Source organism: Ictidomys tridecemlineatus, chromosome 5, assembly GCF_052094955.1.
Source record: "Ictidomys tridecemlineatus isolate mIctTri1 chromosome 5, mIctTri1.hap1, whole genome shotgun sequence".
NCBI classification, from domain to species: Eukaryota; Metazoa; Chordata; class Mammalia; order Rodentia; family Sciuridae; genus Ictidomys; species Ictidomys tridecemlineatus.
The window spans coordinates 51,718,245-51,745,785 of NC_135481.1; the positions used below are offsets into that span (position 1 = coordinate 51,718,245).

General features: G+C 33.9%; 1 protein-coding gene across 11 annotated transcripts in view; it reads left to right on the forward strand.

Annotated features, from left to right (window-relative positions):
• Positions 1–27,541, forward strand: part of Ktn1 (kinectin 1) — a 106,708-nt gene that overhangs the window by 38,410 nt on the left and 40,757 nt on the right. For all 11 annotated transcript variants that reach the window (XM_078049941.1, XM_078049946.1, XM_078049947.1 and 8 more), the window contains 14 exons: positions 2,990–3,120; positions 8,172–8,288; positions 9,340–9,480; positions 14,236–14,342; positions 15,405–15,537; positions 16,957–17,044; positions 19,344–19,510; positions 19,883–19,951; positions 21,425–21,462; positions 22,144–22,234; positions 22,599–22,667; positions 23,108–23,145; positions 23,294–23,375; positions 23,897–23,965. In XM_078049941.1, the coding sequence (XP_077906067.1) occupies positions 2,990–3,120; positions 8,172–8,288; positions 9,340–9,480; positions 14,236–14,342; positions 15,405–15,537; positions 16,957–17,044; positions 19,344–19,510; positions 19,883–19,951; positions 21,425–21,462; positions 22,144–22,234; positions 22,599–22,667; positions 23,108–23,145; positions 23,294–23,375; positions 23,897–23,965 (1,340 nt within the window). The remainder of the gene's footprint in view (positions 1–2,989; positions 3,121–8,171; positions 8,289–9,339; positions 9,481–14,235; positions 14,343–15,404; positions 15,538–16,956; positions 17,045–19,343; positions 19,511–19,882; positions 19,952–21,424; positions 21,463–22,143; positions 22,235–22,598; positions 22,668–23,107; positions 23,146–23,293; positions 23,376–23,896; positions 23,966–27,541) is intronic.

Below are 27,541 nucleotides of genomic sequence, written 5' to 3' on the forward strand. Positions count from 1 at the left end.
GGCATTATTTGCTGATGATATGATTCTATAGCTAGAAGACCCTAAAAGTTTGCCAGAAAACTTCTAGAACTAGTAAATGAATTTAGCAAATTAGCAGGATATAAAATCAACACCCATAAATCAAAGGCATTTCTGTATGTCAGTGACAGATCCTCAGAAAGGGAATGAGAAAAACTACCCCATTTACAATATCCAAAAAAAAAAAAAAAAAAAACAACTTGGGAATCAACGAAAAAGGTGAAAGATCTAGATAATGAAAATTACAGAACCCTCAAGAAAGAAGTCAAAGAAGACCTTAGAAGATGGAAAGGTCTACCTTGCTCTTGGATAGGTAGAATTAAAATTCTCAAAATGACAATACTTCAAAAGCACTATACAGATTTAATGCAATTTTGATCAAAATCCCGATGACATTCCTCATAGAAATAAAAAAAGCAATCATGAAATTCATCTGGAAAAATAAGAGACCCAGAATAGCTAAAGCAATCCTTAGCAGGAAGAGTGACGCAGGTGGCATCACTCTACCAGACCTTAAACTGTACTACAGAGCAATAGTAACAAAAACAGCATGGTATTGGCACCAAAACAGACTGATAGACCAATGGTACAGAATAGAGGACACAGAAACCAACCCACAAAATTACAATTATCTTATATTAGACAAAGGTGCCAAGAACATGCATTGGAGAAAAGATAGCCTCTTCACCAAATGGTGCTGGGAAAACTGGAAATCCATATGCAACAAAATAAAATTAAACCCCTCTCTCCCACCATGCACAAAACTCAAAATGGATCAAGGACTTAGGAATAAAATCAGACTCTGAGTCTAATAGAAGAAAAAGTAGGTCCTAATCTCGATCATGTGGGGTGAGGCCCCAACTTCCTTAATAAGACTCCTTGGCGTAAGAATTAAAATCAAGAATCAATAAATGGGATACCCTCAAACTAAAAAGTTTCTTCTCAGCAAAAGAAACAATCTGTGAGGTGAATGAGTGCATCCTGGGAGCAGATCTTTACCCCTCACACATCAAATAGAGCATAAATCTTTAGGGTATATAAAGAACTCAAAAAGCCAAACACCAAAAAAACAACCCAATCAACAAATGGGCCAAGGACCTGAAGAGACACTTCTCAGAAGATGATGTACAATCAATCAACAGAAACACAAAAAAATGTTTATCATCACTAGCAATTAGAGAAATGCAAATCAAAACCACTCTTAAGATTTCATCTCACTCCAGTCAGAATGGCAGGTATTATGAAGACAAACAACAATAAGTGTTGGTGAGGATGTGGGGAAAAAGGTACACTCCTACACTGCTGGTGGGACTGCAAATTGGTGCAGCTAATCTAAAAAGCAATATGGAGATTTCTTGGAAAATTGGGAATGGAACCACCATTTGACCCAGCTATCCCTTTCCTCAGTCTGTACCCAAAAGACTTAAAAACAGCATACTACAAGGACACACCCACATCAATGTTTATAGCAGCACAATTCACAATAGCTAAATTATAGAACCAACCTAGATTCCCTTCAGTAGATGAATGGATTAAAAAAAAGTGGCATATATACACTGGATGCCCTTCAGTAGATGAATGGATAAAAAATAGTGGCATATATACACAATGGAATATTACTCAGCAATAAAAGAGAATAAAATTATGGCATTTGCAGGTTAATGGATGGGGTTAGAGAAGATAATGCTAATCCATATATTAGCCAATCCCATATAACCAAATGTTGAATGTGTTCCTTGATATCAGGAGGCTGATTCATAGTGGGATAGGGAGAGGGAGCATGGGAGGAATAGACGAACTCTAGATAGGGGAGAGAGGTTGGAGGGGAAGGGAGGGGGCATGGAGTTATAAATGATGGTGGAATGTGATAATCATTGTTATCCAAAGTACATGTATGAAGACATGAATTGGTGTGAATATACTTTGTATGTAACCAGAGATATGAAAAATTGAGCTCTCTGTGTACACATTGTGTAATTGAAAAAAGATAATATTATCAAGGAAAGAATAAATTTTACCCTGGAGAACAGAGACAAACAAGAATTTTGAGGAGTGAGGGTAGAAGTGGAGAACTGGAAAAAAGAAATAAGCATAATTAAAAAGAGTTGCAACCTCCATGTGGAAAAAAACCCCAACATAATGGGAGACTAAGGCTAAGGTTTTGTACCATTCTATTGATCCTGATTTATGTTCATCATCTATGTTTAAATACTTAACTGGATAAGAAGAATAATGCATTCAAGTTGCAGATAAACTCTGGAAGTAATCTCTAAAGTATTTTTTGGGGGTAGTACTACAATTGGGTTTAAGAAGATACAATCAGTTTTCTATATTGTAGGTCATGAAACCATAGTTTCATTCACCTGAAAAATGAAATTGTTATATAAACAAAATTCTGTCACTCAGAAAAGTGATCTATAATGGTGTTATTAAAAAAAGAAAAGAAAAAAAGTTGCAGTGACTGACGGGTTAAAAGCCCTAGACTCCTTTGGGAGTAATGGGTGGTAGTTTCTTCAAGAAGGGGAAGTTGGTGCCTAACATAGGAGCCCTGGGAGAATTGGGATGGTCAAATAAAGGAGGCATGGATTGTTCTTATGTCAGAATTCCATGTATATATTTGATCTTTGTTGAATCAGATTTTACTTTTATAATTTGGAATTTATTTTCTTAGTATTTTTAATGTTAAATGAAGATATTATGAATATATGTAATATAGATACTAGCGTCTAGTAGATGCTTAAATGATTTTTTAAAAAGGCATGCTATCCTTTTAGAGTAAATTCTTAGTTAATGTAATCATTCCATAGTATAGATGATAAAACAACCACCCCACCCCTCTTTTAAGCATTTACTGTTATTTAACGTATAAATTACTTTCTGGGTCAGAAATTTTTGATATTTACCTTTGTTGAAGTTATTACTTTGTCTTCTAAATGCCGATTCCTTGTGTTTTTTTTTTTTTTAAATTAAGAAAATGCTGAAGTGAAATTTAAAGATTTTCTTCTGTCATTGAAGACTATGATGTTTTCTGAAGATGAGGCCCTTTGTGTTGTAGACTTGCTGAAAGAAAAGTCTGGTGTGTTACAGGATGCTTTAAAGAAGGTAAGTGTGTTTTTAATTATGGGCACATTTATAAGCAGTAATTTGAAGTTCACTCAGCAATACTTCATCCAGAGCAATTAATTATTTGCTACTTCCATTCTTTTTTTTTTTTCCATCCACATTTTTTTTGTGGTCATGGCGATTGAACCAAGGGCCTGTGCATATGAGGCAAGCACTCTACAAATTGAGCTATATCCCCTGCCCCTCTACTTCCATTCTTAATACCTTAAGCCACATGGTCACATCTAAAACTTTTGGAATATCTTCAGAAATTATTTCATAGATTCATGTTAATCAGTCCACTTATTTAGTAGTATCATCTGATGTTTTGACAAAAAGTCAGTTGCTTAAAATAAGTAAGGTGATTTTAATGGCTTTAAAGTCCTTTGGCACTTGTCTAAGCTTTGCAGTGCTTTGCTCTGTCTAGACGTATTAAAGTTAGGGTTAAATGATTTTTGGACCGCATGTATGGAGGGTTTTTGTGATTGAAGAGTGCATTCAAAGAAATCTAGGGGCTTTTGTTATTTGCAGTATGCATGTTTGTGTGTAGGTAATATTTCCCTTCAAAAATAAGTTATTTGCATTGTAGAATTACTGCTATGGCTGATAATTAAAACCTTATGGAGTTAACATTATTTACAGGTTACACTTATCATAATATTATGTGTAGTATGTCATACTGGTAAAAGTTTTCAAGTGTTAACGTACATGAGATAAGATGATATAGTGTCTGGTATTCAATTAGATGATTGACTAAACTCTCTCTGTTCTGAAAACATGTGTTCACACACATGTACACCTTCCCTGCCAGTTTACCTGCTTTAAAACCTTGGTTTAATTTTTTTCTTAAAATAAGGACCACATTTCTTAAAATGTAATCTGAGTCATCACCTCTCTCCTGATTACCTACAGTAGTATACAAATGATGTTTCTGTTTTTCCTTTTAGCCCTCTATTTTTCCCATATAACTGCAAGATAACCTTTAAGAGGTAAATCAGGTTACTTACTGCTGTAAAAACCCTTTGGTGCTTTTCTCTTTGCACTTAGAGCAGAGTCCTACTTACTTAACTACTTTTCTCTGAAGCCTCATCTAATGACATTTTCCCTGTCCCCTCACTGCTCAGTCCATTTTATCTACACAAGGTCTTTTTTGCTTCTTCTAGCATACCACATTTTTTGTTTATTCTGTCTTTCCCCCTTCCCCAGTTTCTTCTCGTGCTTAATTCCTCTTTCAAGTCTCCACCTTAATATCATTTTCTCATATAAGCATAACCAATCTTTGCAGTGTAAATTGTTCTCTCTGTTCTATTCTCTGATAACTATCTGGATGTTTTTTGTCATAGCTTTAGCAGTCTGTTCATTCTTTCAAGTATCTATTAACAGTGCTTTTTGTAAGTCTCTGGCAATTACAGTGTAGCATGCTGGTTAGACCGTCTGCATGTATGATAGCAATGGTTCAGAGTAAGCAGGTGTTTGAGGGCAGTCAGTAAATGTGGTAACTCTAGGTGACTTTGACTACAAAAGCCAGATTTTTTTTTTTTTAAATGAAGAACTTTCTTGATATTCTTGACTGAAGAATTTGTTCTTTGATATACTGTATTGTAATTGGTAAGTACCTATCTGAAGAGTTCTTAGTTATTTGTGGGGATTGGGAGAAGCTTTTAGCAGTAGAAAGCTTCCAGGTTAAGTTATTACATTATTCCCTAGCTGTTTAAAATTAAAAACAGTGCTTTAAGAGTTTCTCTTTTGATTAATGATGTTGCTTGTGACTTATGGGCATAAGAGTAGTTATTTTATTGTCTGAGACAGCTTTGAACTCTAAAGATTGAATGATAAATCAATATACCCTTGATTTTATATTTTTGGTAGGTCTAGAAAGAAGTTTGTGAAAGTCAGCATTTAATATAGGGAAGGTGTTTTGAAGTGTTCACATTATCTCTTCTTCTTTGGAGCTGTTTGGCCTTAGATTAAAATCTTGCTTGGTTTCTTAGAAGGTGGTTTTGTTCTCTACTGTTCTCTGCTCTTATAGGCCTTCTATATTTGAGAAAGTCTAGGTAAGTTTAATTTCTCCCTTTTCCTATCATGGAAGCTAAGTTGGGTCAGCATTTTTAAGATTTCAGAGTCCTAGAGGTAAATGGATCTTTACACGTAATTGAGAGCAGTTCAGAGCAAAGGGAATGGTAAGGCATAGAACAGAAGGAAGTTAGAGGACTTGCAGTGATGAATGTAGAGGCACAGGCATATAACAGATGGAAGTTAGATGTCTTGCAGTGATGAATGTAGGGTTGATGACTGTTTTCTTATTTGGATAATGGAATACATGTGGCAACAGTGGCGTTTGTGAGTAGTTTATAGAGGAAGAGAGAGTTAAGGATTGTGGAATTTTAGAAAGTTGTTAGGCCCGTGTGCCATTTAGGTGGACACAATTATTTCATAACTAAGTATCTATTTTTCTGAAGTTGAAGAAAGATTGCAGTGGGAGTGATTTGAAACAATTCACTACTACTAGTTGTACACATGGATGGCGGAAGTGATGAAAGCTGAAGAAGAAACCCTGAGAAACACTGGTGTTTAAAGGGCAAGGGAAGTCACAACAAAGAATACTGAAGAGGAGGAGTGGGAGAAACACTTCTGAGATGGTGGAATCTCAGAAGCTTAGGGAGAATAAGAGAGTTCAGGGTGAGAGTGACAAGCTTTAGAGAAACCAAAGAAGATAAAGATTGAAAAACTGGGTTTGATATCCTTAGGGAAAGTGTTTTCATCTTAGACTATGTAACTGACAAATGAATGGGAAAGATGACAGTGTGTTTACTCTTAGTAGCCTTAGATGAGAAAGGAAAAGCAGAGTAAAAACTAGATAGAAGGGTTGCAGAATTGGAGAGAAGATAATATTTATGTGTGACATGTGTCCTTGTGTTTATGTTGCAGTACACTTAAATTTTACATGTACAGTGTAGGTTAAGATCCTGGGCTATGGAGTAAAGTTTTCTTGAATTCAAATCTGGACTCTGTCACTTTGGACTTTATGATTTTGGATAAGTTAATGCCTCTATTTCCTCATCTCTAAAATGGTAATGATAATCAGGCTTTTGGAATTAAATGAGGTAATGCACATTAGGTGCTTGTTTCTAGCATATAGTAACTGCTCAAAAATTGTTAATGTGATTACTAGTAAGGAAAATTTGATTATTATTTTCAGCATTGATATTTAATTATACTTGCTTCAATTATATGAATTTTTAACTTTAAACTATTAACAGAGATTTGGCCCCATGCTGTATAACAGAAGGTACTTCTGTATACTAATTTTTCCCTAAAATTCTCTTGTCTTTCCTTCTCAATTTTTGTTAATTATTATAGCATTTCCATTTGTTGGATACTTAATAATGTTTAACATCTACTCTGTGATTATAATTTCCATGCTTTTTTTAGTCTTAATTCTGTAGATAAATGATAGCTAAAAATACCAGTTATTTTGTTATACCTTCTTTATTCTTCTCTAGATTGGCTAAAATTGTTTTTTCTGGAGTTTCTTTAAAAAGGACTCATGGCAACTGCATATCCAAAATTTTATCAAGTTAAGATGATTCTTTGTTGTCTTTGTGTTTGAATGATAGTTTGGGTGGGGTATAACATTCCTGGATTTCACTATTTTGAAAATTTTTAATGGATTTGTTATTTTACTGTTTTCTATATTCATATTTCCAGGTATAGATCTGAGGCTGCCCTGAATTTTGGGATCTTTTCATGTATTTTTGTCAAACTGCACTTGTAAAATAAAAACATTCTTTGGGTAATAAACAGCATTTGTTTATTGGACTTCCTCACTGCTGTGCTGTATAAACATCAGAGGATTCAGTTTCTTTGAATCAGTAATTTTACTATAATATGTATTGACATGGACCCATCTGTCATTTTTCTCTCCAGTCCAGCTTACCTTTCCAGTCATTAAGTTCAAGCCAGCCATTATTACTAGGAAGATTTCTATGTTACTGAAATAACTGAAATCATTTGTGTCAGTTAAGCACATGGTCTCCTTTACTTGTTTTAGTTCTTTTAAAAAAATAAAACACCATATTATCTTTGACCATTAATATTTTCAATGGAATGTCTATTTCTGTTTGTTGTTTTAATTTAATGATTGCTTGGATGTTGTTACTTCCACTGTAAGTTTTACCAGCTTTGTTCCATCTCATTTTGTGATTTTATTCTTTTCTCTGAGCTCCTTTTTGTAAGCTCTGCTCACTAGTACTCCTTTTCTAGGAGAGATGCTCTCCTTGGATCTTCTCTCTGTTGGATATTGATAGTTGTAAACAGTAAAAACTAGTTGGTGTTCTCCTTTGAGCTGTATGTACAAATAAGTCCCGCTTTCTTCCTAGACACAGGCTTTGGGTCTTACTGTAGAGTCACTTTCCATTCTTCCTCACTGGCTGTCAGCTGTCTTTAGTAAAGTTTGTGTGATTTCTTCTTCATTTTTCTTTCTTGAGACTGCCTTATAAGAAAGTTCCTGCCTTGAAACTTTTCGCTTGTTTCTCATGTCAAATGCCCGATTATTGTTTTTAACCTTTCTGGATATGCCTGTTAAATTGAGAGAACTAGGTACCTCAGTAGCCTTGGGCGTATTTAGACTGGGTTGTTAAGCATCTGTGTTTGACCTTCACTATTTTTGTCAGTCTTTCCTGGTATTATGTTTTGAGATTACAGATGACTGTTTCATTGGTAGTAGATAGCATTTTGTTTTCCTAATCTCTTTTGATCTTCTAGAAAGAAAATGATGGGATATTGCTATTTTTGACTCAAGGTTTAAAACTAGAAGCTCTGTAATTCTTTGTAAAAATTTGTTTCTTCATTGGTACATACCTGCTGAAATATTGAGGATATATAATGTTACGGTGACTTTTCTGAATTTTATTTCACTGACCAGTTATATATATGTAATATATAGAACTCTTTATTGGCTGAAGAACACTTGATATCACATACTTCATTTTCACGTACTTCACCAGTCCATGTTCACTATTACTCATTTTGTATTGATTTCTCAATTGTAGTCAAGTAAAGGAGAATTGGCTGCACTTCTGCATCAGCTCCAGGAAAAGGACAAGTTGCTTGCTGCTATAAAAGAAGATGCTGCTGCTACAAAGGATCGGTGTAAGCAGTTAACCCAGGTGAAGACATTCTTATGTTCAAGGGATGTACTTCTTGAATCAGAAGCAATGGAAGGTTTAAAAATTGTCTATACTTCCTGATTTAATTATTTGTGTAATAAATGTATTGCCCCCCCCCCAATCTTCTTTTAGAGTTTTGGAAAAGAGGTGTCTTCACTCTTTTATGATATAACCTATAGTTGAATTATTAATTTAAAATAACAGTATTGGATATTCTAGTTTTAGAATAGCAGCAGTATTCTGTTCAGAAGAATGGGAATTTGTTTTAATTCGATCTGACCTAGGTCTATTCTCTGTAAAGGCAAGAAACTTGATCTTTATAAAAATCCAATTTGTGGGGGAAATATGAAGCTTTTATATAGGTGATTTACTTTTGGAGGTGGTTGTGATAAATTTCTATAATTTTTAATCATGTTCTTCAGATTTTAATCTGAGAGGAAAAAGAAAGCAAAACAAACCTTTAAAATTAAATGTAGACTGAGAACAGAATTTAAACTCTAAGAGAAAAGTAGATCCTTATCCTTCTGAAGTGCTTGTATCTCCTTCGGTTACTAAATGCAAAAGAGTAAATGAGCTTGTTTATGACCCTGTTAACCTAGCTACTTGACAACATCAAAGGAAAGAATGGCCTTATTTGAATGTAAATCCTTAATGTGATTTTTTGAAGTAAATAAAAACATGGGTGGAAACACCTGCTTAAACACCAATTTTATAAACAGTGAAATCACCTTTTTAAAATTTGATTTGGAAGGATGATAAAATTCCTGACTCCTATTTCACATTTCTGTTCTACCATATGGACATGTCCTTCTTTCCTCCTCTGGGAGAGAGACTTCTTTTTTAACTGTTGTAGAGCTTGCTCCCCCCCCCCCCCCAAAACTTGGCCTTTTCCTGTATCCTAAAAGAGAACTGGTACTTGCAAATAACTGTTTTTCCTTATAATCAGATTAGAGTGCAGGAATTATTTTAGATTCATGGTCTTTAAACTTGTTTTCTTTTTATTATAGTCTTATAATTCCTTTTTAACAATTTCTTTTTTGATTTATTCTAGGAAATGATGACAGAGAAAGAAAGAAGCAACGTAGTTATAGCAAGGATGAAAGATCGGATTGGAACATTAGAAAAGGAACATAATGTATTTCAGAACAAAATGCATGTCAGTTATCAAGAGACTCAACAGATGCAGATGAAGGTATAGTTTCATTCTTTGAAAATAAGATGAGGGGCTGGAGTTGTGACTCAGTAATAGAGCACTTGCCTGGCATATGTGAGGCCCTGGATTTGATCCTCAGCACTGCATATAAATAAGTAAATGAAAAGATCCATTTATAACAACAACAAGAGAAGTCTAAAAAAAAAAAAAAAAAAGAATGAGATGAATTGTATGCATTCATTTATTTAGCAAGTTTTTAAGTGCCTTCTATATAAATATGTTGGGCCATCTACGTACAGTGGTTAAACCCACTCCTTGTCCTTAATTTTCTGAGTGGGATTGAGGAAGGGAGGCTGGAAAAGTAAGCAAATAAATTCACCATGACTAGAGGTAAGCATTATGTACTTTGGAGTAATGGAGATGGGAAGTACGAAAGAGGACTGACAGGGTAGGGTTGTTATGTGTGAATCCAGAGTTCCATTACCTGCCAACCCCCAATTCCTGAGGATTGAACTTGGGTCCCTGTGCATGCTAGGCAAAGATTCTACCACTGAGCTATATCCCTAATCCTATGTTGAATGTTTTGAATCAGTAGGCATCAAAACTGAAACAGGAGTTTTTGAGATGGGACTAGATTCCTCACTTGGCCAGTTTCCTTCTGTGTTCTTCTCTTGCAAATTTGAAGAATAAAATCCACAGACAATCATGGAAAGAAAGTAAATGGAGCAGTAAGAGAAAGAACTCCCGCCATGGAGGAGGGGGTCTGATAGCAGAAAACCCCATTTTGGGGTGCTAGCATTTATGTAAACTGGGTAGAGTATGGAGCAGAATCTATGCTAAACAGGCATTGCAAACAGCCCCCAAATCATTGATCAAAATCTATGTAAAACAAGCATTGAAAATAGCATCAAGACCTTTGAGTATTAATCCTTCCTATTCTTTCTAGGTTTACCCTCACCTCCCATTTTCCCACCTTTGTTTCCACCTCAGGGACAAAGGAGTTGCTCCTATGTGAGCCTCAAGGTCTGTTACACTTGAAATAGGTCTTAATAGCACCCATTAATATTTCTATGGGTTAGATATGGTTTCTGCATTTGAACAAGACCTCAGTTGGGGCCAATCATTTCTGATTGCTGACCATTGACTATTCTTATTCTATAGGAGAGTGAAGAAATGAGCACTAGGTACAAGAATTACTGGGTGATATTCTTTGTTCCCATCTCTAGTGGGCTCAGTGGGTCTATTTTGGGGCAGAGAATTGAGCTTTTCAATGAGTGCACTCCAGTGTTTCTAATGCAGATTGTCTAGCCCTAGCACTTTGTGAGAAATGTAGTAAGAGTTGTAATTGGGAATCAGGGTTGCAATGAAGAAGCAAAGATCTAAAGATATTAGGCAGGGACACCATCTAAAAGGGCCTCATGTGTCTGAAAGCTGGGGAGCCAGTGGAGGAGTTTAAGCAAGCCAGCAGTATGATCTGTCAGTATTTCTAACATGACTTGGGCAGCATCATGCAGAATAGAACAAGAGGTAGTTAGAAAACTTTTCCTGAAACTCAAGTCAGTGAAAACAAGGCCTGAAATCAGATGTCGACAGTGAGGAGATGAGTTTGAGTAAAACAGAAGTTTGTTAGATGGGGTTTAGTGTTGGAGTGGAGGAGAGAGAGGATAATGAATGATGACTCCCAAAGTTCTGGCATAGGTGACCTTTTGTCTCTTGTGTTAGCCCATACTCTTTGACCTATCTTTTGTCATTTTTCATGAAAGTTTAGTTTTTACCATGTTTTCTTTTCCATATATCATTCATTAGCCTGATTCTAGTTAGGTCTTGATGAGTGGATTATTCTGTCTTCTACTCTCACCCAACTTACTGATAGACATTGAAGAGCATGCCTTGGCTCTGCTTGTGAGGTGGCTTAGTTGAATGCTCTGAGCCAGTGACTTTCTGAAATTGTTATTTCCATTTGCTGACTGAGGCTTCAATTCAGAGGGTCTATCTGTTTTTAGGAACTGCTTCAGAAAAGTCTGAATTCAAAAGAGAGCTTTATTTACCTGGCCAAGGACTGTCACCTACCCATAGGAGACTGAAGCTCTGTGGGAGAACAGCAATTTCCTGGCCTGTGTCATGGCAATTTAAGGACAAAAACCACAGCTTAGGGGCTTTTCTCAGTGTCATGCAAGTAAGCCAATCACAGAAACTAAAAAAAGCAGTTAGCTTAACTGCATCTTAGGTCCTAGCAAGTGTTAGACAACCATATTGTGAGTTTCAGCTGGTGGGGTGAGTTGGATAATCTATTTCAAAGTCATGTAAACCCATAAATGTACTGAAACCCAGGATGTAGCCCACCACGAACACCACCATATTCTGAGCTGGATACATTCTGTGGGGTACAAAGTACAGAAAAAACAATTTTTTTTTTTAAAAAAGAAAGCTTTTGTTTCTGTTTCTCAGAAATGGGTCATGCAACAGTTTATATTATTATATTTTTTTTATAGAAGGCAGCAAAATGGAGTCTTAGGCCTGTCACAGATCTTGCTTTATAATTGTCTTATGTCACTTAACAAAATCTTATGTCTATAATTTATATTTTTTACTAATCTATAATCTATAACTTACACTCTTACTGATTTTATTGATTATTTTACACCACAACATATTCATCCCAGATTTAATATGTCTGAAGTCAAATTCTTGTTTATTTATCAGGTTGGTTTTGTTTTCCAGTTTAAAGCATTATTTTCTTTATGTTTGAATCCTTTGGCTTCTTTTTTCCAGTCTACAAAATTGTCTGAATCTTTTTTCTTTAATATTTATTTTTTAGTTGTATTTGGACACAATATCTTTATTTTACTTATTTATTTTTATGTGGTGCTGAGGACCGAACCCAGGGCCTCACACATGCTAGGCAAGTGCTCTGCTGCTGAGCCAGAACCCCAGCCCAATTGTCTGAATCTTAAAGAGACTTTATTTGTGGTACTCTTGTTTTATAAGAACTAAAATCAGCATTCTATAGTGATGTAGATGTACTGGTATTTATAGCTGTGCAACTCAAAATAGCAAAGTTATGGAACCAGCCCAGGTGCTGGTAAACAGATGAATGGATGAAGAGAATGTGGTTTATATACACAATGGAGTTTAAATCAAGCATAAAGAAGAATGACATAATGGCATTTGCTGGTTAATGGATAGAAGTGGAGAAGATCACACTATGTGAAATAAGCCAGACTCACTATGTCAAGGGCCAAATAATATTCTCTCTCATTTGTGGAAGCTAGAACAAAATAAGGAGAGGAGGGGAAAAAAAAGAGGGTCTGGTAAGGGAATCAAATGTGAAAGCAATTGAGGGGGAGGATGGAGGGATGGGAAAAGTGAGGAATGGTGAGGAATGCTGCATACATATATGAATAAATCACAGTGAATTTTGCTTATACATATATCTATAAGCACTAATATTAAAAAAAAATAAATAAATAGAAGGACGACCAGTAGAGCAAGACAATGGAGAAGGGAAGGGAAAGGGGAAGTACTTCCGACTGAAGTGGAACAAATTATATTCAGTGCTTGTATGATTATGTCAGAATGAACTCCAGTAATATGTATAACTATAATAGGCTAATTAAAAAATATTCTTCACTGCTGTCAAAGTTAAAACTGTTTCCCAGCAAAATGTCACTGAAAACAAAAATGAGTGAGACTGTTGTGAGATTGTTATTGTCTATTGTGTCTAGCTTTTATTTGGTCTACTCTTTTTAACTTCCTGTTCCCTATCAGTGAGGTTATCAAAGAACTAATTTTCCTAACCTTAGGTGATCTTTTCTTAATTCCTATTTACTATTTGTTTGAAAGTTAACCAGATATTTGAAGCAGTGTCTTTTATTGAAGGTGGAAGATGTGTAAGCGGTTCATCATTTTTTACTTAATTACTTCTAGAGGTCAGGATATAGATTCCATATAGGTTCTGAAATATATAAATACCTACATTAGTTTCTTTTAACCGAATTACTAATAAAATTATCAGCAACTATTTTTATTAAAGAATATTTTCACACTAAATTAAGACATGGGAATATTTGAGTCAATGTTCTTTATCTCCTTACTCTAAAATTCTGAAATTGAAAAATTAGATACCAGAAAAAAGGTACAGTAATGGTAGCCATGGAGAGGGATTAATGAGGAGTTATTGGTTAATGGGCATAGAGCTTTGTTTTAAAAGAGTTACAAAGATGAATGGTAGTGATGGTTGCCTAATAGAATGGATATATTTAATACCATTGAACTTTGCATTTGAAATGGTTAAGATATAGTACATTTTATATTTACCACAATAAGAATAAGTAGGGATCAGAATATTTTAGCAAGTAGATTTTTGTGTTATCTATTCAATTATGGCTCAGTTTGTAACAATATTTTTGAATTTTCCAGTTTTAAACTTTAGGTTATTAAATACTTAAAAAATATAGCAAATGTAAAATTGACATATTCTAAGAGAGGGCAGGCTTATTTCTATATGAATCCATTGGGTAGGAAAGAATTTTTAAGTCATTCGTTTTGAACTATGTTTTATTTTGTATTTCAAATATATTAACTAACATCTGCTTGTATTCTTAAATACTATAGCAGCTTCTGCTTTGCATATATCAGTAAGAAATAATAGTTTTTCCTTTAAATATGTTCTTTTGAAAAGAATGATTTCGATTTCATTATTGATACATTTTATATTATCATCACAATAGAATATATTTTAAAAAAGCTCTTTTTATGTTTTTTAAAAAATCTTAATATGTTTAAAATAATTAGTTTCAGCAAGTTCGTGAGCAGATGGAAGCAGAGATAGCACACTTGAAGCAGGAAAATGGTATACTGAGAGATGCTGTCAGCAACACTACAAACCAACTGGAAAGCAAGTATGTTTCGAAAGGTTTATTTTTAATTAAGTGGTGGAGTGTTTTCTTGGATTGTCAAAAAATGTGTGTTTGATAGTAATCAGTTAGACTTTTGTTTTTTACATTTGCTTCTAAAACTGTGTTACTTTTTAAAAAACAATAATTCTGCTGTTTGAAGAACTTCAGCTATGTATAAACTTTATGTATTAGATATAGCATAATATGCATTTATGTATATCATGTAAATATATTAATTAAAGTTGTATGTATGATAATTACTACTATCAGTGGAATAGCTTACAAATTTATGAGACTGAATTTGTTTTAAATTATCTATTCCATAATACAGTAGTTCTTAAATTTTATTATTCTGAATAGCATCTGGCATGCTAATGAAAAAAGCATATTATTGAGTTCTACCTCCAAAAGATTTTGATCCAGTGACCCTAAGGTGGAGCTAAAGAATGTGTATGTGAAGGCATATTCTTTATGATAGGATATAGTTGGTTCCAGAGCCATTCTAGCACAACCAGTAGTATGTTTGCACAGATAAGTACTCTGATTGGTTGATGTTTTTTTTTTTTTTTTTTTTTGGGTACCAGGGATTGAACTCAGGGGCACTCAACCACTGAGCCACACCCCCAGACCTATTTTGTATTGTATTTAGAGACAGGGTTTCACTGAGTTGCTAAGTGGCTGAGGCTGGCTTTGAACTTGCAATCCTCCTATCTCAGTCTCCTGAGCCTCTGGGATTACAGGTGTGTGCCACCATGCCTGGCCAACTGGTTGGTTTTAATAGATTTTCAGAAGACCAGTTTGAGGTGACATTGTCTACTCATGCTCATGAGTTTGTGATTATCCATTTCTCATGATACTTTATAGTGATTTTAGAGTTTGTGTAATTGTTGTTAGAAATATTTAGCTATTCTAGTCAACCAAATTTCATTGTAAGTAGTTACTTGTGTTCCTTGTCATTTGTTTACAAGTAGACTTACTAGTTCAGTAAAACTAATGTAAAATATGTTGTATATTCTTCATGAGTTTATAATAATGGAAGATTCCTAATCCAGTTACTGTTTTCAGGCAGTCTGCAGAACTCAATAAACTGCGCCAGGATTATGCTAGGTTGGTGAATGAGCTGGCTGAGAAGACAGGAAAGCTACAGCAAGAGGAAGTCCAAAAAAAGAATGCAGAGCAAGCAGTTACTCAGTTGAAGGTGATTGATTACCGATTTTATTTATCATTTCATGAATAGTGTGAGTATTTGTTGACCTAAATATGTATATAGGTTTGAAAAATATAGTTTGAGCCTTTATGGGACATATTGTCTAAGTGTTCTGCCTGTACAGAAGCATGTGCCTTCATGAAAGTATTGAATATAGGCTTGAATTTGAAACCAAAGACTGAAGATATAAAAAAGGAAATGAGCTAATTCAGAGGTATTAAAAAGTAAAAATTTATATTTGGAGTTTAGGGTCTAGATGTGTAAGGAAAAATCAAGTAGTTAATCTCTAACAGTACTTTTATTTTCTGTTACTTGAATTTCATCAGTAAGTCCAATAAAACCTGTTTTTCTTCCAACATTGGAATAGATGGTGGGGTTTTTTTTTGTTTGTTTGTTTTTGAGCAGAAGATGAAATACTGCTCCAATGGCTTATACCTGAGCTTTCATGTACAGAAATTAGGTACTGTGTCTTCAGACATCAGAATGACACTTGGTATCGTGAGGTGCTTTTACTGTGAAGAGATGGCTGGGGTAGCTCAGGTTGACTGAGGAAGTGGCAGATTCATTTCTCATTTGCACTCCAGAGCCTATACCCATTGAGTGGAAAGATGAGACTTGTCTATTCCTCCTCTTATCGAGAGAAGGGATTTGTTGAAAGTATAGTTCAGTTTGTGCATGTTCAGTGTAATCTACTCTATTAGACAGATTCTCATCTAGATCAGTGACACAATCATACCTTGAGATCATTTCCAGAGTAGTAGAGGTTTCATAGATTTTGAGAATAGTAATTGAGTGTAGAAAACAGTATAACTTGTTTTTCTTGAAATTTTCTTAGAACTTGCATGAGGTGGATATAAATGTCTTTTTATTTAAGACTGGTTTTGCTGGGAGATTTGTTTCAGGCATTTATAGATATGGAAATCTGTTCTCTACAGGTATAGATAAATAGATAAATGACATTAGTGATTATTGTCAAAATTGGAGTTTTGTACAATAAATATTATATCTCAAAATATGAATTTTAGGGTTTCACTGAAATTTAACAATAAATATACCATCTTTTGGGAAGCTTATCAGCTGAAGAAAGATTAATGGAAAGTAGGTCATAGCTAAGTGGATCAGATATGTTCATAGTAGTAGTTATCTTGATCCAACAGTACAAATATTGAGTTTCTGAAATAACCTTCACTCTTAATCCTCTGTATTGGAGGATAGGATGTCTGTGGCTGATAAGTAAACGGCTGTCATACTGTACTTATCTGCCTACTTTGTTCAAATGTTGTTAAAATATAGTAAACAGTTTTTGAGATACAACACTAAAGGTAGAAGATGCTTTTTTTTTGTATTTTTAAAGTTGAATTCTTTTGTTGATGGTGATTTTTTTTCCTTTGTCTATTCTGAAATATCAAGGTTCAACTACAAGAAGCTGAGAGAAGGTGGGAAGAAGTTCAAAGCTACATCAGGAAGAGAACAGCAGAACATGAGGCAGCCCAGCAAGGTAAGGGGAAGAAACGAGGCATACATGTGAACTGAGTGTATAATTTTGGGTAAATTTCCTTTGTTCTCCATCTGTGAAGAAAGTATAAGTTGGCATTTTGGTTATGGCTCAAAAAGTAGTGTTTGCCCTTTCAGATTGTCTTTATTTCTTTGACATATGTTAGGGTTTTTAAAAATAAGCACCCTCCTAGCTTTGCCAAAACATTAAATTGTAGGCAAAATTATTGAACATAATTGGGTAATGGGAGCATAACTGCTGGGTTGTTTTCTGAAGTTCTCATTGATTAACTCTTCATTTTATTTTTATTTCTAAGAAAAGGCTTATTTTCTATGTTGTGAAGAGAAAAACAGCAAGAGCGCTACTGTTGCAGTTAGTGCTGTCTACTTAGTAAAGGCTAACTTTTACTATTTCTTTATTCATAATTTGATGAATCCAATTGGGAGATAGTAGAGCTTATACTATGTGTGTTATTTGTCTCCATTACTCCTTTCTCCCATGGAGGAGGGAGCTAGCTAGAATATAAGTTCTAAACAATAGTATTGATAGAACGTTATGTTTTAAGACCTTTGTGTGATACTCCATATTTCTAAACAAACATAATATTGATACTCATTCCTCCCATTTATCTCTCATTGTCTTGATGTGGTTATGTATACTTTTTGATGAAAGCAGTATTCATTGTTTATATCATTATCACTGTATCATGAAATGTTAAGCCAAGATGCATGTTAAAATGTGATTCTTGAGCTAGGTGCAGTGGTGCATACATATCATCCTAGTGACTTTGGAGGTTGAGGCTAAAGGTTTGCAAGTTTGGGGCCAGCCTCAGCTACTTAGGAAGACCTCACTAAGGTCTCTTAGTGAGACCCTGTCTCAAAGTAAAAAGGACTGGGGATTTAGCTCAGTGGTAAAGCACTGCTGGGTTCAGTTCGCAGTACCAAAACAATCAAACCTGTGCTTGTTTTCTTGAACATTATTTCCTGGAGCTAATTATTGCTTTGTTTTCACCTGCTTAATATTTTCATTGTTTAAAAATTTACCTTCATTTATAGTTAAGTTTTCTGTAACCCTGTCTTGCTATCTGCTGCCTTTCAATAGGATTAGATAGTAGACAGAGAGTCTTACCAGTTTTTCCTGGAGACATTCCTCCTGGAGTCTTCAATCTTTCTATTCTAGTACTTTTTGATTTCTTGGTTGCCTCCACAGATGTCTTCCTGAGACTTGGTTTTGTCTTTTCCACCCTTCTTTCTGGATCCTATGTCATTGACACTTTCTTGCTGTTCTTCTTTAGTAAATCTTTGAAAGCTCTGTGAGAATCCCTTGAATTGTGGAGGTCCTGTGTATCTGAAAATGTCTTTATTATCTACCTTCATACTTGATTGATGGTTTGACTGGTTATCAAGTTTTAGGTTGATAAATATTGCCTCCACAGAATTTTGAAGGCATCAATTCAATGATTTAACTTTTGTTGTTGATATGAAGAAATATGCTCTTTTGAGATCTAATCCTAAAAGTGACTATTACACATTTAATATCCATGAGTTCTCTTTTGAGTTGTATTGTTCTTTTTATAGAAGTGGCATCTTGCCTTTCTTAAAACAGTTGCGTGCACATGCACACACAAACACACACACACCACACAAACTCACATGTGCATTTTCCTTTCCTTGTATTATCTTTATATTTATGATGGTTTCCTCTCTCCCCATTTTGGACTCTTTTATAATATAGGGCAGGGAGGCAGCTCTCAGGATACTTGGCATCTCCTGTCATTATCCTCTCTTGGTTCTGGAGCACTTGCCCTTCTGCCAAGTTATGATCATATTTTGCCTTCACTTTGTTTAAAGAGAAGCAGGGGAATTATAAATCAGGGCATTTATTAGCCCTCAGATGATAAATTTCTTCAGCATTTTTGTGTGTAGCAGAGTATAGAGTATTTTCAGATATCAGACTTCATTGAATTTATGAGAAATTCACTAAAATAACCTTATTAAAGTAACTTTGGGGAAATAAGAAATGCTTTCAAGAAATGATATAAAAATTTTTAAAAATCTACTGTTTACTTAATATATTTATTGAGTATTTTACTGTGTGCCAAACATTGGGTACAGCTATGGGAGTAGAGAAAAGACAATCTTTGATTTTCAACAAGTTCACCCTAAGCAGTGTGGCACCTGTAGGAGTAGTATGAGGGGAAATGGGAGGGATTTGAGAAAGTTTTTTAGGGGAAATAATGCCTATACTAAACATGAACTAGGCAAAGGAAGAGACCTTCATGAGATTTAATGTTTTATTACAGATTTACAGAGTAAATTTGTGGCCAAAGAAAATGAAGTACAGAGTCTGCATAGTAAGCTTACAGATACGTTGGTATCAAAACAACAGTTGGAGCAAAGACTAATGCAGTTAATGGAATCAGAACAAAAAAGGGTAAACAAAGAAGAGTCTCTACAAATGCAAGTTCAGGTATCTGTTTTTACTTTAAAAAAAAAAAAAGGATATGTGTGTTTAGTCAAGAAATCAAGGAAGATAATACATCGATATAATTCTGAAGGGGTGGTGGATATAACTTAATCTTTGAGTGCATATGTTGTGTCAAAGATTTGCTCATCCTACAAGTCTTAGGTTACTTGTAGTAGATAAGGAATAGAAAACATCCTTAAGCTCTATCTTACAAATTAACTCAGGATAGTATGTCTAATCCTTGTTTTAAATATGAAGAATCTAAGAATGCCTTTTTAAAGATGAACAGAGAACCTGTAAAAATCATTGTACTCATTTATGTTGGGATATTTATTAATAGCACACTTTTTCCTTTCTGTTTGCTATTTATGAAAGGATATTTTGGAGCAGAATGAGGCTTTGAAAGCTCAAATTCAACAGTTCCATTCCCAGATGGCAGCCCAGGTAATGATGTATTATTTTTGCTTATGGCTTTCTTGTGGCTTCCTACCCATTTTAGCAATCATCTGAGCATGTTTTGAGGGCTGAGCACTGGATTAATAGTTGGGAGACTCCTCAGTGAGTCAACAAATGGTGATACTGAGTGCCAAACACTGATGATTACATACATTAAGAAGTCCAAATTCAAATTGGAAAGAAGGGGGTTAAAGAGCTCTTACCATATGGGGAAAATATGCCCTCAGTCCAATCACAAAATAGGAAGAATTGGCTAAATGGTTTTTGGTAGAATTGCTTATGTGTAAAAGGTCTTCACAAAATACTAATCATGAAAAACCTTGTATTCCCATTGGAAGTATCAGTGTGTTAACCAGAACTCTGAGATTATATTTCAGAAGAATCAGTTTAAGGGCTGTAGCTAAGCTCAGTGGCTTAGCACTTGCCTGGCATGTGTGAGGCACTGGGTTTGATCCATAGCACTACGTAAAAATAAATAATAAAGAAAAGGCATTCTGTCCATCTTACAAGAACCCCCCCCCCCCCAAAAAAATAAAGTTTAAAATTGATATTTCAGTTTAGTGATAAACTTATTAAACTTTTAAGAAATGATATTGTTGAGACCTGTTTTTCTTTGGTAACATTGTTTTATTGACATAACTGATTGGTAGGTAGACTTCATAGTAAATATGACAGAAAAAAAAGTGAAAATTCCTAAGTGCTTATTTCTGTAATATACACACTGGTAATTACAATTTCAGTTGAACTTTAAAAGTATTAGGATTTTATAGCCAAAAGTACTAGCTTTTAAATCTTATCTTTTTCTATTTAAAAAAAATGTTTTTTATATTAAAAACTTGTTTTTAGGGAATAGGCAAGTTCAAACTTCCAAAACTTGCAGCAAATAAACATTTTTTCCCCCTGAATTCTTTATTGGTAGAAATCATAAATAATAATTAATTGGGCAAGAGATATTTAATATAGGAAAGAGAATGTGGTTATGTATGTATATGACTTATCAAACTCAAATTGAATTGAGATCTTTATCAATTGAGAGGTAGATATAGAAAATTTATCAGGGATTAAATATAGAAAAGCTATAGAGCAGAGACAATCAATCTGCTCAATTATCATGATCATGAAGTGGCTCATTAAGTTAATGCTAAGAAAAGAAGCACAGGATAAAAAATGGCCCCTGTGGCAGTTTTTCTTATGTATTTGTTGTTTGTCAATTATGTAGTTCCAGGCCTGCCAGTTTGCTTTATTCTAAATGTCTTATGTAAGTCCATAATACTGGCTGATCAAACTTGCTTTCAGAATGATAGCTACTCTTTATTGAATATTTAATGTGGTCCAGATACTTCTTTAACAACTTTGTATACATTAATTTCCCACAGTTTTTTAAACTGTGTTGTGATTATTTTACAGCTTTTAAACTTTCTCTTAAGTGCTTTTATGTTGACGATGTTTTTTCTTTCTTAGACCTCCGCTTCAGTTCTAGCAGAAGAATTACATAAAGTGTAAGCCTGCCTTTCTGCACTTCTCTTATAATTGTATATTTATCACTAACTGTTACTTGTTAGATATGGCACTTATGATTAACATTACACTTTGACCTGTTTGGAAAATACTCTGAACTGGATTTAGAGCAACTTTTGCCCTTAGTTTCTTTTCCCAACTTAAGTTTGTGTTGGGTGGCTAAACATTGTACTGATTTTATAGGTTCATCATTAAAAGAGTTGGGGAAACTTTCCTTCATTTGGTATGTGTTGGAAATTATGTGGAAGAAGTAATTGTGTTGAGAGAGTGGTGGAAGAAAACTAGGAAGTAATTGTAGCTACTCTGAGTGTACCTATTGGTAGAATACACAAAACAAAGTTCTGTATTATTTTGTTCTGTATAATTTTACATAGACATGGATCAGTTGGTTTCAGTAGACCTAAAATCTGGTTTGACATTGCTAGACTTATGTGCTTAAACTACTTAATTTTTTTGACCTTTAATTTTAAAATAGGGGTATGTATTTTAAGGAGTTATAGTAATACATGAGTCAGTTATTTGTAAACTGAAAAGGAATTATAGAAATAGAAGGTATAATTATATGGGAAAGTATGACCCTTTTTAAAAAGCTTTTCATCCTCTGATTTGTGATGTGACTTCTAAATATTTATTGAAATGTACAAATGTGTTTTCTCTTAAAGGATTGCAGAAAAGGATAAGCAGATAAAACAGACTGAAGACTCTTTAGCAAATGAACATGATCATTTAGCAAGTAAAGAGGAAGAACTTAAGGTACAATAATTCTTATAAATGATTGCAATATTTTGCAGAACTCTAAATTACCCTGATTCTTCTCAGTATGAATTTATATGAAATATGGAAAATATTCTCCACTTCTTTTGAAAAGTAACCCCTTTTTAAACTATAAAATACTCTTTAGTTCTCTAAGAGAAAAAATTCAAATGGCTTTTCTCACATGATATAATTCGCAGCAAGTTGGGAAATATGCTAACAGCTATTGATGTTTTTTCTTTCTGATTTAGGATACTTATAATTTGAGACCTTTGCTTAATTCTTAAATAGAATAGATATCTTCAAGCCATGAATTTAATTATATGAAATATATTTAATATGGTATTCTTTTTCTTTTCTTTAGGATATACAGAATATGAATTTCTTATTAAAAGCTGAAGTACAGAAATTACAGGCCCTGGCAAATGAGCAGGTAGATCTTTATTGCTTTTGAATATTTATCTCAAATTTTTGTCTATTATTTTCATTGGTACTGTGAACTTAAGTTTTATTTGTGTAAATAATTAATGGTTGTGTTTGGCTGTGTGATGTGTTTGTGAAAGCCTCCTCTTCACAACCTACCTAGATGTTACTATCATGTTGAAATTAATGTTAGATCTGATGAATTGATCATATCTGAGATATTATAGTAGTGAGTTTTAGCTACCTTGTTTTAGCCTTTTTCCATTTAAAGAGGACAACTCCTTTATTAGGGTAAAGATAGATCAGGGAGAAGTAAAAAATATTGGACTGTAAAACATATTATAGAAATGTGTGATATTGCCATTACTTTACATTAAATATAGAAAATAAAATTTAAGTAGTTTTGAGTGTTTCCTGAGAAATAAAATTCTTATTTTATTTCAAACACAGGCTACTGCAGCACATGAATTAGAGAAGATTCAAAAAAGGTGATTAAGTTGTTGTATGTATTCATACATTAATGTTGAAGTATAGTTGTTGTAGAAAATGTTGCTACTTAATAACTGATAGTTGTGTACATAGGTTATGTAAATTTTTGAATGTGAAGTGTTTTTAATTGATGCTTTTTTCCTATAGTGTTCATATTAAGGATGATAAAATACGATTGCTGGAAGAGCAGCTACAGTGTGAAATTTCAAACAAAATTGAAGAATTTAAGGTGTGTGATTAAACTTTTACACTGTTTTCTTAGAATAGCCTTGTGTAATTTTCAGTTGTAATGAATCTAGAAATACTACTTTTTATATGAACTTGCTTCTATAGTATTTTTTTTCTACAGTATTTCTATAGTTTATTTCTTCTTTATGGAACTAAATTATATCATAGATTATATCATTATATCATAGATTTTTTTTTTTAAATTTTTGCTAGATTCCGTCTTATCTATTTTTGTAATGAATTTTTGAGATTTATTTTGCCCCAATCTTTCCTGGGCAGTTTTCAGCAGGTGTTTTAAATGTGTGACTGTTCTGTCTGTCTCCACTGTTGCTGTAGTGCTAGTTTTTGGTCATGGCCAATCCATTTGAATATCTGATTGCTAGGCTATAATCAGTGAGATCTGAATTTTTACATCAGCATGCAGTTCATCTGTCTCTTTGTGAGTACTTAAAAGTATATATAATATGAGTGTGATTTTTTTTTTCCTTGAAAAACTTGGTAAATTGAGATTCTTTGTTCCAGATTCTAAATGACCAAAACAAAGCATTACAATTAGAAGTTCAGAAACTACAGACTCTTCTTTCTGAACAGGTAAGATTTTTCATGAATTATAAGGTAGAATTATTCAAACAAAACATAATAAGATCTGATTCTTCTTAGTTAGTAACCAGCTCACTAATTGAGAAATTTTGCTTAAACTTGTTTTTTAGTTGCATTTCTATTTATCTTGTGTTTATCATGTTTCTAAATTAAACTTTTTCTTCTGTGAGATGAAGCTAATGCTAATCTGCTCATAAATTTTATATAAAAATAGAGAAAAAGTTTTGTCTTACAGTTTTGGAGCCTCAACTTTTTCTTCTAGGCAGCATGGTTCATTGAAAAGAGAAGGATGTGAAACCTACTACCATCGCTTAAAAGCGGAGTAATAGTGGTCAAGTTGCTTGGTATTTCACATACCTCTTGTTCCAAGTCTTTCACACTAAGATCACGCTTACATCATAAATTTGTTAATTTTAAAATGCTTAGTCTAATGCTTTGCATGTGGCAGGTATCTAAACCTTTATTTCTTTCTATTAGAATATTTATTTTTTCATCTCTTTCCCACCCCCAGAAACTATCACTCTTCTTTCTATATTTATAGCAAGCCATGAAAACTATAGCAACTTTGCAGGGCCTGGTTATATATGTCTAATCCCAGTGGCTGAGGCAGGAGGATTCTAAATCAGGGCCAGCCTGGGCAATTTAGTAAGACACTGACTGAAAATAAATATAAAGGGCTGGGAATGTAGCTCAGTGGTAGAGTGCTCCTGGATTCAGTTCCCAGTCCTGCAAAAACCAACAAAAGGAAAAATGAACAACAACAACAACAACAACAAAAAAACCATAGCAATTTTGAATAAACACTGTTCTATAAACTAGGGCTCAATGTTGTCTGTTCTCTGGCTTTTCATATTTTTCTCCCATGTAACTAACTCTTTAAAATTAGGGGTTTTTAAAGAAAATTTTGATATTTAATATCAAAAGTTAGACAACAGGGGGCTGGAGATGTGGCTTAACCGGTAGCGCGCTCGCCTGGCATGTGTGTGGCCTTCGATCCTCAGCACCACGTACAAACAAAGATGTTGTGTCTGCCGAAAAAAAACTAAAAAATAAATATTAAAATTCTCTCTCTCTCAAAAGACGACACATTAGAATAGAAACTTTGCATAAGTTTTTGGAATGGACTTTTATTAGAAGCTGAAATTTAAGCTACTGTAAATGATAGCTCTACTTTTGGCAGATGCTTGTGTCCTTTTCTATTTTAAAATCCACATTTATGCAAGTATTGAATTGACGTAAGTAGCTGTGCCACTGGAATTATTTTTAACATGTTTGCTTGTCAAATAATTCACGTATTCCCCTCTCTTTGTATATTCTTTATTTCTTTTATATGCTTGATCCTTGCAAACTAGAAGTAACAGAGGAAAAAATGTTTAAGGAGCATTTAAATTTAGTTTAAATGTTATTTTAAGTCTTCTTATCTCCCTTTGTTGTGGTATAGCTTAGGAAAGATATAATACTCTGTCAATTTGTAAGACTTCCCCTCACCCATTACCATCTCTGAAATCTGGGTATATCCTGTAGTCTCTGATTACAGTTTGGAACTATTTTTAATTTGTAGTATAAAATACCAGCTAAAAGATGCAACATTAGTGGTTCAGATTAGACAAAATATGATTGGTAACGTTTTGGGGTGTTAATTCTTACCCAGAATAGCAGAATTTAGTTTCTCTCTATTATCTGAGATTTTTGTGATATCTACTTCAACTTATAAACTTTTAGACTTTCTAAAATTAACTTTATGGAGGTGAAACAAATGCTTCAAAACTTCTGAACCTCACCTAGAATTCCGGTATTCTAACTATCCAAATGCTGGCAACTCTCACCTACGTTTAAATAGGTAAATCTTCAAAAAACAGTAAACATCTATCATTACTAAAACTAGTGTTTTCCATCATCAGATAAGATTGAAATCATAAGCCTTAAATTTTCATTTTCTTTTAGGGGAATTACCATTCTGATATAAAATTTCATATCATTTGTGGAAGTTAATATTAAAATTTTTTTTTCCATATTAATTCAGTCAGACTTATCTATTATAATGTTTCTGTACACTCTTAGATGTTCTGTGAAAAGACAACTTTTAATATGAGATGAAGTTCTTTTACATTCTTATGACAACATTTTATAGTTGCATTTTTTTGATTTATTTAAAAGAATTATTGATGAGACAAAATCTTTTTGTGATGCCAGTTTAAGATCTTCTGGTACTAATTTATGATCTTATATTGGGTAATTCTTAGAATTGTGTTTTTTTTCTAGTTTTTCATTTCTACCTTTCTTTAACCCCTTCCTACCCATTAGTCAGAATTCCAAGTGACAGTTGAAAGATGAACAGTTTGGTTATGTAAAAAATTTCAGTCTTCTTGCCACATGGATTTTTATCCTAGAACTAAAGATTGTGCTTATTAAAGCAGAAACCAATAATGGTGCCAAGTTGTTGTTTCCTCAGGTGTAAAAAGAAGAAAGACAACAGGTACCAGGTAAGGTAACCTGTTCATATAGGAAAGAAAAGAAAGCTTCATTTGGTATAGGTCTGCAAATGGTTAGTAATGCAGATCAATCAGTTATTAATCTCATTTACTCAGAACAAAGTAATTTGGAGGGGGATACATCCTTGTGTTATCTATTTTCCCCCATCATTTGCAGTACTGGGATTGAACTCGGGGCCTTAAACATTTGATGCAAGTGCTCTTTGAGCTACATCATTCCCCATTCCTCACCTCACCCCATCTTTTTGGGACAAAGTATCTTTAGGCTGCTCATGCTGTCCTCTCACATGACAATCCTCCTGCCTCAGCCTTTTAAGTAGCCCAAGTTTCAGGCGTGTATCCTGACTTGTGTAGGACCAGCCTAACTTTTAAAATTCTTATTCCAATGAATTTTTAAGATTAAGTGGTCAAAAATATTAAGTGAAAAGTATGAGAATTTTTTTTCTTTACCTGAATGCCTAGTTGTATTGAATTGCAGAAGAGTTCCTTATTGTATAAGATACAGATTTGAAAATCTTCTAGGGAAGAAATAATAGGATTGAATTAGATCAAAATAATATGAAGTCAAGTAGAAATGTTGGATAACTGCTAAGCTCTGTTTTATACAATGGAATATTGATGAGCTGAAGACCAGGAGTACTTATGAAGTTATATCTTCATTAAAGGAAATTGAATTCATCAAGTATTTATTTAATAGTTGAGTATATATGCTAGGTTCTTATCTCCATGGTAAGGCTATGGAGATGAATGAGAATTAATTCTTGTCCTCAGAATATGGCTGAATGTGTAGGCAGAGGCATAAACCAGTAAGTATGATGAATAAAATTCCTTAACTGTGTGTCCAGGTTTAGGGGAAGGGATAATGCATTCTGTTTGAAGGAGGGTTGGAGAGGTAATCCATGGGACAATTAAATCTGATTTTGAAAAATGGCCATGAATTTGCTGAACTTCCAGGCTGGGGGAACACTGTTCAAAGCCATTGCAGCATGGAGCAAAATTGGCATTTTTAGAGCATATTGGTATATTGCAGAAGGACAATGTACCAGGTATGGGGAATATAGGAAGATTTGCTGGG